This window comes from Phalacrocorax aristotelis, chromosome 1 (assembly GCF_949628215.1).
Source record: "Phalacrocorax aristotelis chromosome 1, bGulAri2.1, whole genome shotgun sequence".
Classification (NCBI taxonomy): domain Eukaryota; kingdom Metazoa; phylum Chordata; class Aves; order Suliformes; family Phalacrocoracidae; genus Phalacrocorax; species Phalacrocorax aristotelis.
This window is the reverse complement of record NC_134276.1, coordinates 4,830,809-4,844,651: the sequence shown is the minus strand read 5'-3', so window position 1 is coordinate 4,844,651 and position 13,843 is coordinate 4,830,809. Positions and strand designations below refer to the sequence as shown.

At 44.1% G+C, this 13,843-nt stretch overlaps 1 protein-coding gene across 6 annotated transcripts in view; it reads left to right on the top strand.

Annotated features, from left to right (window-relative positions):
• Positions 1–13,843, top strand: part of TENM4 (teneurin transmembrane protein 4) — a 609,630-nt gene that overhangs the window by 589,816 nt on the left and 5,971 nt on the right. For all 6 annotated transcript variants that reach the window (XM_075076073.1, XM_075076149.1, XM_075076381.1 and 3 more), the window contains 3 exons: positions 1,109–1,405; positions 2,615–4,229; positions 8,601–8,743. In XM_075076073.1, the coding sequence (XP_074932174.1) occupies positions 1,109–1,405; positions 2,615–4,229; positions 8,601–8,743 (2,055 nt within the window). The remainder of the gene's footprint in view (positions 1–1,108; positions 1,406–2,614; positions 4,230–8,600; positions 8,744–13,843) is intronic.

Sequence of the window (13,843 nt, the reverse complement as noted above, 5' to 3'; positions counted from 1 at the left end):
TTCCTGCTCCTACCTTTGAAGTAGATGCATTTGATCTTTGGAAATGCAGAGGCAGTGGAGGTAACAGGAGTGTAATTATGCAACACCGAATAACCCCAGGACAATAAAGCTAAAACTCCAGCTCTCACAGAAAAGTTCCTGCCCTGTGTAACATCTACAGTGATCAAGGCCTCCATATTTCATCTCAGGGAAAGGCTAAACCCCCAGTGCCTGCAGAATATTCAGTAACTGCTTTCCACTATGATGACACATCATCCATCTTTTTTCTACAAGTATTATTTTTTGATGCGCGTGAAAGCAAAAGACTAGCTATCACAGGTTTGGTAAGCGGAGTACCTTGCAAGTATTCACGGCAACATGTTGTCATTTCATCTTCTGTAGGTCTATAATCACATCAGCTGTAGCAGTCCTAAGCCTAGGTTTGGGATATGGGCAATATTCCTTCATCGTGATGATGTTTCGAAAGTACCCTGTTTTTCTGCCTCTCTCCTCACTGAAGTGAACAGAAGCAATGTTAGGAGAACTCTTTGCTTTGAAAATTGCCTTTTATCCAAAGGCAATGAACAGCTGGATACTCTCCAACGTGGTCTAAATCGATGTTTGGTGAAGCAAGGCTAGTCTTTGTAACTTAAACTTTGGGCAGCAAAGCTGGTTAAGGGTCTGGATGAGGAGCGGCTGAGGGAGCTGGAGGGGTTTAGCCTGGAGAAGGGGAGGCTGAAGGGAGCCCCTCTCGCTCTCTGCAGCTGCCTGAGAGGGGCTGGAGTGAGGGGGGGGCTGGTCTCTGCTCCCAAGTCACCAGTGACAGGACGAGAGGGAACGGCCTCAACCTGCGTCAGGGGAGGTTTAGGTTGGAGATGAGGGAAAATGCCTTCCCTGCCAGAGTGGTCAGGCCCTGGCACAGGCTGCCCAGAGAGGTGGGGGAGTCACTGTCCCTGGGGGTATTTAAAAGCCATGTAGACGTGGCACTTGGGGACATGGTTTAGAAGGCCCGGGGGTGTTGGTTTGGGGTTGGACTTGATGATCTTAGAGGTCTTTTCCAACCTTAATGGTTCTATGTTTCTATGATAAGCTGTTTCCAGCTTCCTAATTCTCCATCTTTTTCCTGTAGGTACACAACAGAAACCTGCTGTCCCTTGACTTTGATCGTGTGACAAGGACAGAGAAAATCTATGATGACCACCGCAAATTCACGCTCCGCATCCTCTACGACCAGGCAGGGAGGCCCAGTCTCTGGTCACCGAGCAGCAGACTGAACGGGGTCAATGTCACCTATTCCCCAGGAGGACACATTGCAGGGATTCAGAGGGGCACGATGTCAGAAAGGATGGAGTATGATCAGTCTGGCAGAATTACATCCAGGATCTTTGCTGATGGCAAATCGTGGAGCTACACTTACCTGGAGAAGGTAAGAATCCCCTAAGAGCTCGGAGATGGTGCATTTGGTACAAATGGGCTTCACTCCTCTGACTTCAGCATGGCTGCGCTCCTTCACATCAGCTGATTAATCCTTATGGTCCAATACTCCTCTTCTACCAACAGTAAGGTGCACCTAGTAACTTTGGTACCAAACCACCAAAGACCAGTTGAAAATAGCCTGTGAAGTTTCTTCCCAGTCACGCTGAGAGCACGTCTTAACGCTGTGAAGCTTTGGCATTTGATTTTTCAAGCACAACGTTCCTTTGCTGAGCTAGCTGCATTATAAAGTACCTTCAGGTAATGTCAGAGGAGTGAACAGTAGGAATTTCCAGGAGGATTTCCCATGTGAAAACAACTCAGACGGTCTGACATCCTGCCTCCTTCGAGTGGCTCATTCCTGCTTCATAGGAAATACATGTAATTAAAAAGAGTGAGGCATGAATCCGGCCAGACTGTTACAGCACACTTTGCAGTGTTTTCCACAGTCTGCACTCTGCAGATTGGCATGGGCCTTAAATTCTTCTGGGCCTTATCAGTCATCATTACACTGCCCAGTGTCCTATAGATCCATATGCTGCATTCTCGAGGATGGGACTTCTTATTGCTGAGTTTTACTCAGAAACTACCCCTACAACAGTTTAAGGAAACTACAGTAACATGGCTTTTAAAAAGCAAAACATATTGACTTGACCCTTGTGTTTTGCCGTCTGTGCTGATTGTTACATGCAACAAAAATCCCAGAATAAAGCAGCATGCAGGCAGAAGCTTGCAGTAAGAGATATGGAGACACGATGAATTAATTGGGCAGTGGAAGGTGTCGGGGGGTACTTTTCCAAACATTGTTTAAGTCACTCTACTAATTTTATTTATTTAGTCTGTAAAAGCTATTGGCACAGGGAAATTGGGTAGAGACAGCTAAGCTACAGGGTATTTATTTGAACAGCTGAGCATTCTGAACTTAGACCTTCCTCACTGCATTAACTGCTTCTTCCTCTGACCTGCTCCTACCTGGGGACGCTTGAGGTGCTGTGCAGCTGCAAAGCTGTCACCATTTAATCGTATGGGTGCAGAGCTTTATCTCACTTGCCCTGCTCTTTGGATTGGAGGATCTTGCAGGCTTTGTAAGAGCTGAGTATAATTTTCCCTGAAAACCGGGAATATAATCTATATGTCTTTTGTTTTTCCCCATCCCATCTAGTCCATGGTGCTGCTCCTTCACAGCCAGAGACAGTACATCTTTGAGTTTGATAAGAACGACCGGCTGTCATCGGTGACCATGCCCAATGTTGCCCGTCAGACTTTAGAAACCATTCGTTCCATTGGTTACTACAGGAACATCTACCGGCCACCAGAAGGCAACGCCTCGGTAATTCAGGATTTCACAGAGGACGAGCAGCTTCTCCACACTTTGTACTTGGGCACAGGGAGACGTGTCATCTACAAGTATGGAAAGTTGTCCAAGTTAGCCGAGATGCTCTATGACACCACGAAGATCAGTTTCACTTACGATGAAATCGCTGGCATGCTGAAGACGATAAACTTGCAGAACGAAGGGTTCACATGTACAATCAGGTACAGACAGATAGGGCCCCTCATTGATCGACAGATTTTCCGCTTCACTGAGGAAGGCATGGTGAATGCACGCTTTGACTATAATTATGACAACAGCTTCCGGGTGACCAGCATGCAAGCAGTCATCAACGAGACACCTTTACCCATTGATCTCTACAGGTACGATGATGTGTCAGGCAAAACTGAGCAATTTGGTAAATTCGGAGTCATTTACTACGATATCAACCAGATTATCACCACTGCTGTCATGACACACACTAAACATTTTGATGCCTATGGCAGAATGAAGGAAGTCCAGTACGAGATATTCCGGTCGCTGATGTACTGGATGACTGTGCAGTATGACAACATGGGGAGAGTGGTTAAGAAAGAGCTGAAGGTTGGTCCTTATGCGAACACAACTAGGTATTCATATGAGTATGATGCTGATGGCCAGTTGCAGACAGTGTCTATCAATGACAAACCGCTCTGGCGTTACAGCTACGACCTGAACGGAAACCTCCATTTGTTGAGTCCAGGGAATAGTGCCCGCCTTACACCGCTCAGGTACGACCTCAGGGATAGGATTACTAGACTGGGGGATGTGCAGTACAAAATGGATGAGGATGGCTTCCTGAAGCAAAGAGGCAATGATATTTTTGAGTACAATTCGGCTGGCCTGCTCATCAAAGCCTACAATAAAGCCAGTGGGTGGAGTGTGAAATACCACTATGATGGCCTAGGAAGGAGAGTCTCTAGCAAAACCAGCCACGGCCATCACTTGCAGTTCTTCTACGCAGACCTGACCAACCCAACCAAGGTCACCCATTTATACAACCACTCAAGCTCCGAGATCACCTCCCTCTACTATGACCTCCAAGGCCACCTGTTCGCAATGGAGCTCAGCAGCGGTGATGAATTCTACATAGCCTGCGATAACATTGGCACTCCTTTGGCCGTCTTCAGTGGGACTGGCTTAATGATTAAGCAGATACTGTACACAGCGTACGGGGAGATCTATATGGACACCAATCCCAACTTCCAGATCATCATTGGCTACCATGGAGGACTGTATGACCCCCTCACTAAGCTTATCCACATGGGACGGAGAGACTATGATGTGCTAGCGGGTCGGTGGACGAGTCCAGACCATGATATGTGGAAACATCTGAGTAGCAACAACATAATGCCTTTCAACCTGTATATGTTCAAAAACAACAATCCCATTAGCAACTCTCAGGATATCAAATGTTACATGACAGGTAAGACATTTAAATTAATTAACATACTCACAAGCTGGCCATCGGTGAATGGGTTCTGTCTCAGTATTCTGGTCGCCATGAGTTTTTCCAGTGTTTAATATAACGGACACAAGTTTTTCTTCGCCAGTTGACCCCTATGTCCTCGGCATATTTAATTCATTAGCATAGATGGAGGTTGTAATTTCCAAACTTGTTTCCTTTTCTCTTCCTTGGTGTTTGTTCTCTTTATATTGCTTCCAGTTTTTCATTCCCTCAGATATCCCAAGTTTAGCTACTGATTAATGTCCTGATAACCTTTCTTTTTGTACAGGGGCAGCTCTGTTTACACAGTTTTGCCTAGAGATATATTTGCAACTAAACAAATGACATGCAGATTTGTTTTAGCAGAATGGCAACAGCGACTTAAACCTTTTATTATAGCCAGCCATTTCAGAGCATGCTACAGTAACCGCGTAGTTCAAAGTTAATCATCTGCCCCACAGAATTAACAGTCAATAAAAGCAGGTATGTTAGACTTAAAGGCCAGAATTTAGGCCGTACCTACCCCACAGCTTGACATAACCTCTGAACTGCTTCCCCTGGGACTTTGTAAAACGGCAATTACATGAGCTCTGTGTATGTTTTTTATACAGAAAATCTTTCTGTAGGTTGAATGTCCTTCCTGCAGCCGTGCTTTGTGCATCACAGGTAGCAATGTTTGAGAAGACTCTTTTGGTAGGACTCTTCTATATACTTCCCATTGGAAAACCAGGTGACACAATCACAAATCAAACGTACATACTTCTTAGGGAGATATAATTAATTTTTAAATACTCCTGCTCTGCCTATCACAACTTTCCCATATGGAATAATATTTGCCTTCCCCTAAGTTATGAGATTGGCTTAATAGCAAAAAAATATTACAGAATAAAAATCCTGCGTTGGTCTATTCCACTTGTTTTTCTGGCCATTGGGATTTGTGCTTTCAGGTTCTTCCGCAATAATCATAAGGATTAGACTGTATTTTTTTTTAATGAAAAGCTGTTTTCTCCAGAGCTGAGAAGATGATGCCATGAGGGGAGTAAAATATGCCAAAAGATGCAGACTAAGGTCCTGTGCGTTGGCCTCGCTGATAATTAGGGCTGGCAGGGAACACTTTGAGAAAACTTTTCCTATCAGAAAATGCTCATTTGTCAAAACTGAATTTGTTTATGGGAGAGGGTTGAGCTTGAGAGATTTCTCAGCAGAAATGTCATAAACAGCTCTCAAAATTGTCTAAATGACAAATTCCAAAATAGCCTAAAAGAAAAAAATCCATTTTGGTTTACAACCTTTTCAAGTTAAGTGTAAACTAGTGATTAAAAACTGGAAAAGAAAAGGAGTCAAAACCAAAACGAAAGCTCTTCATTTGAAATTGTTTTCTTGAACTGATCTAGTTTTTGAACAGTTGCTTCGTGGCATATTAACAGATTTTTATTTTCCTGCTCAAGTTAAGACAGGACAAAGTTTCCAGTTCTGTCTTGGAACGGGCGAGCAGCTTCCCACCCAGCTCTGGTGATAACATCTGGACGTCCAAATCTGATACTTTACTATTTTTTATTGAATAACTGAATAAATTTTTCCATGGTCTTAAAAGTTCTATTTTTAGTCTTTCAAGAATACAGAGCCCAAATATAATATTTTTAAGTTTCTCCTCTCCCAAAGCATGGAAGAAACAGGTCATGTAATGGGATGAGTGCTGTGATGCTAGGCTGCTGCTCTCGTGGCACCTCGTGGGCAGGGCCTGCGATGAGAGTGTCCTCGTCATCGCAACCAAATCTGCCCAAACTCAGGCACAGGGAACCACTCTCTGTCCCTCCATCCCCACCCTGGGACCTGCTGTCCTTAGGCAAGCTCAGCACCCGGGACACGGGTGAACAACGCGCGCTTTGGTCTCCAACAACGAGGTTTCTGAGCTTACGGGTACAAATTGGAGGCACGCGGAGGGGAGAGAAGAGAAGCAGGTATTTATGTTTTGAGAGGCCCATTGTTAAACATGAATATTTTAGCAATTGTACACTTCATGGCGCAGAGCTTTGCTGCCAGCTTCAGCAATCCTGATGGATTGAACTGACATTTCCATTACATGTGTCTGCATTAAGCACTCTTTTTCTTTGCCCTCAAATGAATTTACTGTGAAATGTGTTGGCAGGGTTACTGTAGCTGAAAAAAAAGTCTGTGATGTGAAATGTACTTTTCTGTCAAAAAAGTTGTCACTGCCTCTTGGCAAATTAATATTTTCCCCTCTGTTTTCTCAGCTCCACACCTTCCTCCCATGGTTTTGGGTTGTTTTTGGTTTTTTTTTTTTTGTTCTGGGTATTCCAACACCTCTTCCCAAAAAGAACAAACTCCTGTTTGCAAATGTTTTGAAAGTCAGTTTTCTGAGAAGTAGCAAAAAAAGCCTGTCTTGAATCTTTCCAGACATGCTGCATATTTTTTGGCTGTTCAGCATCCCTGCTCTGTATCCTTTTTATCATTTCTGAAGTGCTTGGAAAATGGTTCCTGCACCAATGCTGACCTTCGCTGTTTTACTTTGTTCTCCTGGCCACCTGGTCCACAATATGTACCTCAAAGGTCTTCGTTTCACATGAGAAGGATTTGGAAGCAGGCTGGCTTAGCGCTAAGCAAAAAAATAATCAAAGAGCCTTTTAATTTCTTTCCCTCCCCTCCCCCACATCTCCGTTTCAAAGACACTCCAAAACCAATCTGTACATTGAGTGAACAGAAGTGTTTTTATTACAAAAATCCTCCCCCTTCCACATGGATTGTCACAAGGGCTTTTTGGCCATCTGCCCAATCTCAACATTTTGGCCTGTAAGAAAACAAGCAACAGATAGTGTGTTTGTTTGGCTCCTGGTTTCTCCAGTCATCTGGAATTGCCTTATTTGCTGCTCGCATCCATAATTTCTTTTCCAACCAGCTCTTCAAAACACTCATTTAGGCTCATGGGGAATAGAGAAAAAATATTCAAAGATGCATATTTGATTATTTAAATTGATCCCTTTTTCAGATTGTTTCAACAACGTTTATTGAGTTTAGCAAAATGAAAATGAAGTCCCTTGCACGTCCAGCTCGAAGCAGAGCAATCACCAACACAATCCCGGTTCCACACAAAACACTTAAGACCCCTGGGAGCTGGTATTAGTTAAACTTTACCTTCAGACCTTTCTTTTTCTTGCAATTGCTATTTGTGTGCCAGATGCACGTTGTATTGCTTGAGGATTGTAGCAGGTGTGTCCTTCTCTAGAGTTCAGTGAAGGCAAACAAGGTGAGAGCATCAAATGCTCTGAAGTTAAGAGGGGAAGCGATGCTGATCCCAAGCAGAGTTAGCCGGCCTCATCGTTATTTCCTCCAGCAGATTAACATTCAGCTGCTGTTCCTAATAGCTGTGCAGGCAAAGTCAGGGAAGACCCTGCAGTCTGTGCTGTCAAGTGAATGCAGGAATGATGTCCCAAATGACTGGGTTTTTCCATCATGTCCCCTTTAGTGCCAGTGGACCCCCTTTTGCATAGGGCAGTGGTTTATTGCTTGTAGCCAGCAGTTTTTGTCACCATCCATGGACTTCTAAGGGGTTTGTGAAAGGTACCCAAGCAAAGTAGTCTTGTATGTGTATGCTTATTTGCACTATAATGTACCTTACAGGTAGTGTGGAGGCTGATTTTAAATGTCATTGTAAAAGATGACGTGTGACTTTACACTGGTTTAATACTCAAATTACACCTTCTTATGAAAAATGACAAGAAACTCAGAAATTAGGTGGAAATGCCATGGAAAAAACAGAGGATATATCCAGAGCCTCTTCCATGAGCACCTGCCAAATGACTGTGCTCTTCATCCTGGATATCCTGGTATTCTGGCTCACTATATTTAGTCTTCAGCCTGCAGGCCCTTTGACAGTCCTCAGGAAGAGGAGTACTGTGGCTGAGATGTTCAGTCAGAGCTGACTGCAGGACTGGACAACACCTCCTCTTCGGCTGGAGCATCTCAGCCTCCACTAGTGTATCGTTGTCCCCGTGCTCCTCCTATGTCACCCTGGAGCAGTACCAGGTGCCTGCTGACAACGGGCAGACACTGAGCTGGCTTTGATTTGAGCCATTCGGTCACTGCCAAAGCTTCTGTTTCAGAGCTGAGAAAGTGCAGAATTAGAGTGTGGTTGGACGTGGAAGGCTCAGCTTTGGCACATGGTTCTTTCAAGGACCATTAAGATTTATGCTCTTCGCATGAAGTAGATACTTACCGTTTTGGCCAGGCTGCTACAGTGCCAGGCACCATAGGTCCTCCTCTATGCCATTCTCCTGAGCAACCCTGCTTGAGAGGTCAGATAATCTGATTTATGCTTGTCTTCCTTTTCAGATGTCAACAGTTGGCTGCTCACTTTTGGGTTCCAGCTACACAATGTCATCCCCGGCTACCCCAAGCCAGATATGGATGCAATGGAGCCGTCCTATGAGCTAATCCACACACAGATGAAAACCCAAGAATGGGACAACAGCAAGGTGATCCATGCAACTCCATACTGTATCTCACACCCTTGTCAGCATACCCAGTTGCAATCTTTATTTAAAAACCTGTTCTCCCCGATAGCTGGGAGATTAAGAGTGACTTGGTCCCCACTAGAGTAATGAAATCTGCCTGAATAATCACACTTTAAGTTCCTTGCTTCCATGGTGCTTTTCCCTGAATGTTTTCTGGTGGTTGCTCAATGAAATGGTGTGTTACTGTTTCTTTCTCCTGCAAGAGGCCATGGTACAACATATTGCAGGCTAAGTTCAAGGCCTTTGCACCAAGGATTCTTGGAAGCAAAAAAAAAAAAGCAAATCTTGATACAGAATCATTTCCTACAGATTTTTTTTTTCTAGAAACTTGTTTAGTCTGGTTTAAAATGTCTTAAACAACAAGTACAACAGTACTTTCCTAGGACACTGTTCTGCATTGCAGTGGGTCTCACCAGAAAGAAGTTTTAGCTGATAGTTAACTTTCATTTTACCTGACTGGGTTTCATCCCAAGTCACCGTGTCCTGCTTTTAAAAATGGGCCTGCATCACAAACCATTTTGGTAGATGCTGGCACAAAATTCAGTGACGAAATTGGCAAGAAAAAAGCTTTTACAGACCAATCATTTTCTCCTCTCTTCTTGTTGGGAATTATTCAGCTGAAAGATGGAGGCAGCGCTGTTAAAGGTCAGCACACTGGGTCAGGATCCAAGAGCCCTGGTTTACTCCCAGTCCTACTGCTTACGGGTTGTATGACCTTGAAAAAGTAATTTACCTCTCAGGGTACTCTTTCATCTCCTAGCCTGATTTTATTCTGGGGTTGCTTTCATCTGTTTAGTCCAAATTCCTGCTTGCTATTGCTGTGTATTTGGACATTGTGAGAGCAGCGAGGCACCAGCATGTTTGGGAAGATCAGGATATGCTCTTAATATTTCTGCTAATAAAATGATAATGGTAGGAGGTAGAATTGATCCCAGCTGCCCTTCTAGCCTCTTTGCCTTGGAGTTCACTGAAATCTCACTGTAGATTCTTGCGATCCTGTACACATAGTAAACCAGGAGGTAAAATACAGTGTCACATTTCCCCGGACACAAAAGGTATCACTCAGAGGTATAAAACAAGTTACTGTGGATTAATAAAATAGTCACCTGTCAGCCCATCCTTGGTATTCAGCCTCATAGCTATGGTGAAGACAAGCTAAAATGTACCAGCTTCAACTTCAACAAGAGATTTATATTAAGACATATCACTTTATAATAGGAAGAGGGACCAAAAGCGCTGTGCCTTTTGCTACCATGCCTGAGTTGATGCTTGTAAACCATTACACCGCAGTCACTCGGTTGTGTTTTGGAGCTCAAAGACTCCGTTTTGTTCCTCTTTTCCTTGAACTAAACAATAAGATGCTAATAGAGATGACTTCTGTAATGAGAAATAGCCTCAGGATTTTCCCTCCTCTCTGACGTGACACCGTGTCCCCAGGCAGAGCTGTACAGGGGAAGGCAAACAGGGAAGGCTAATTCAGAGACCGCACAAAAGATTGTCTCTAAATTGTTATGTGCAGTAGAAAATAACTCTCACAGAGCCACAACAGAAATTGGTGGTGGTATTATTATTATTATATCATTATTTTATCATTAGTTAATAGTTATAATTAGGCTTATTGAATAGCCAAGTAACTTGAGTGACAGCTTGAGATGAAGACTGGCACTTGCTCATACAGGCAGCTGAGCTGGAAATAAAACCAAGAAGCCCTCCCTTCCGTCCACCCATTTTAGGTGAATCTGCATGAAGGAGCAATAAGAAGAAGGGAAAAATCTCCATGTCCCCTACAGGTTTTTAAAGCAAGAAGCTGCAGTGAGGACTGTGCAGGGACCTGCTCGGTAAAATGGGGCTTTATGCAGCCACCGTGCTTCCAGATGAGTCACTTTACTCTCAAGTGTTGAAAGCGGAATTTAACTGTTGCAGGTTGTTGCATATTCTTCCCCTGTGTTATGACAGCAACAAAACAGGAGCATTTTTATATTAGTCTACGGTTGTAGGATCGTGCTGTGATAGCGAGTGGCTCTCAAATGCTATAGAGCGGGATTTCTTTCCTTTTTGTCACATCCAGCATATTGTAGGCTTATATTTGCATAAAACAAATTCATTCACATATGATACCTGAACATGCGATCCATTTTCTCCTAAGCCTCTCTGAGGATCCAACACTGCTCATTTTCACATGTCCTGTTCTGTTCACTCCCAACCCTTCCAGCCACACATACATGCTCCCAGACACGATCCAGCCCTCCTTCCTACTGGTTGTCTCTGTTCTTATTGATGAAGCATGTGGAAGAAATTATAAACTTTTGAAAATTTCACATAGCAAATGACAGAATTAAACAAAGCATAGGAAGCACAGGAGATATTTTCAGATAATAAGACTGACCAAACTGTGATATGATCTTCCAAAAGTGTACAGAGGAAGCTCAAGATCTTTTGTCATTTCAAAGTAGCCTGGACAAGGCACTGGCCAACACCCAACCTGCTTGAAATACAGGGATATTATCCGGATGATGTAACACAACTTTCTCATCTCCGCGTCCTCCGATCCCTGGTTTCTCTGGGTCACGCAGCAGCTTGTGATAGACCAAAGTAAATTTGAGCTACTCCACTGGCTTTGCTGATCAAAGCTGTGGCCCAGCAGGTTGAGTCAGTTCTTTTATCAGAGAGGAATGAATAACAGGAGCACAACAGCAAAGCAACTAACTCCACATAAATGGCTGCTTCTTATCTCTTCAGAGTGCATAACCAGAGGGCCCTAGTATCTCCTTCCAAAACATTGTGGGTACTTGCCTTGCAGGGCTGGAAGATGGGAGAGATAATTCTGACTTTGAGCATCCACCAGCTCAGAAACAGCCAGCATGTCATAAACCTCGCACTAACCCCCTGCAGCTCTGGGGTGACATTTAAAATCCAATACTCTGTTGTGCAGCACTTCACCCCCCTCCTCCCTGCGACCATGAGGCTGTCACTAAATTGTTTGTTGAACAAGTTCAGTGTTATTGGCCACCAGGGGCCTCTGGGTGACCTCTGGCATATTGTGGAGCTGCTGCACCTGAATCCAATTTCTCTTTTTTTTGTTTTTTTCCCCTTCCCTTTTGTCTTGTTGAATTGTCAGGTAATTGCTGGAGCCAGAACAACTCTATTTGCAGGGAGGGGTGTTTTGGAGTCAGTGCTTATATTAACTACATCATATTATTAACTAACCTTCTCTCCATCCCATGAGCACTGTGCCTCCAGGAAAGGTCCTGTTTTCTGCAGTGCCCATTAGAGGCTGTGCTGGAAGAGCAGCTTTTGGCATCCCTTATGGAGCAGCATTTTGGAGGCAAGGGATGTTCTGCCACGGAGCGAGCTGTAGGGCTGTGCTTTCTGGCAGAGCTTCTCCCAAGGACAATCTGTTTGAGGGACTGGCTCTGCCAGTGTTCATCATTCAGGGAGGGCAACCTCACACTGCAGGCGCTTTGTTCTGGGCTTGGGCCATCACGCTGTCTGCACGTCTGTCCATCAGCCCCTAGTTATGTTTTGCAAAAGTAGTGGCCAGTTTTCACCGGATCTGGTGCGGGGAAGGGAGTTGAAGTCTCATATACATTAAGCTTTATGAAAATAGATGAGCAAGAGAAGGAGACAAATCCTCTTATTTCCCCACAGATGAAATCTACTTGATGAGCTCAACCTTGTTATCCCCATGCAGCTGTGTACACTGGTGGGGTGGACGAGAGACCTGTCCTCTAATCCCAAGCGTTAGCACTTGTGTTTCACTCACTGCTAACCGATCAGCATCTACAGCACTGGCCTCGCTGGCCAGTCGCTCACCTCCCTCGTCCCGCTTGCATTCGTGGTTGGCAGGTCGCTGAGGTGCACGTTGCCCCTCAGCCAACCCGCGTGCAACGCGGCCGTGCTGGTGGGCGGGGGCCTGGCAGGCTGTTGTGGTTGATGGGCTCCTCCTGAGCCTCCCCCAGCTGGAAGCTGGTGGGGAACACCCAAATGGGGACTCATCTTCGGGCAATGGCCAAGTGGAATGGGGAGAAGGGGCTGGTTTCTGAAGAAGGGATGGTTAATAGAGAGCTAGGGGGTAAATAGGAAGGAGTTAATGATGAAGAATATTTCAGAGAAGTCATAGCTCCCAAGCCTTTTGGAAGAAGTGGCTTTCTGTGTTGCAAGCCATATGGTGGTAAAAGAAACACCTATCTGTGTATAACGGCACAAGGATATAGAGAAACTTGGAAACGTGTTCACGTATTTCACATCTTGGATCCTTGATGGGAAATTAAAGCTTTCAGTCTCGCACTGGAAGGCGGTATTTAAAAACAACAGATGATAGTATCTGGCTATGGTATTTCAAATCCTCAAGAGGTGCCGGCAAAATGCAAGAGGCTATTCAGAGATCTCTGTAATGTGCCATTCTCTTGAGCTCTGTGCAGCAGCAAACAAATGATGAAGGTCGTTCTCTTCTCTCCCATGGGTTGTTCCTAGATAAAGTGAAATGTCACCTAAGGACATCTGATTAAAAAGGCTGTGAGGAAAAACAAACCCAGCATATTTGTCACTCACATCTAGCAACAAATATTGAAATAAAATAACTATGAATTCCCTTCTTTCTGCCGTAAAACTGGTTTTATGGATACCTTGGTTTACAGTTGCTAAAAGCAGCAGCATTTTTTAGAGAATACCACATGCCACTGCAGCCTTGGATGGAAATTTTCTGTTTCTCTTCCTTGCCAGTTCATTAAAATGAGTTCTAAGATGAAACAGAAATGATAATTTCAAAGTCAGGGATACACTGCCTCTTTGAACTTCATATAATCTGTTTGCCTCCACCCCCTTTACATTCAGCGCAGATCATACAAGCCAGTGTACTCTGGTTTGCCTGAATTTGTTGGATTTTTTTCTTCTGTTGGATGTATTTGCTTTTCTTTTAAAAGAGTGGTGTTCCCAAATATACTCTTTTTATCCAGGAAATGCACTGAAAAAGTAATTTCAAAGTCATCCTGAGCTCATTTTCAAGATGAGAGATGTGTTTAGTTATTGTAATACTTGAGTGATGATGATGTTCAACATTAT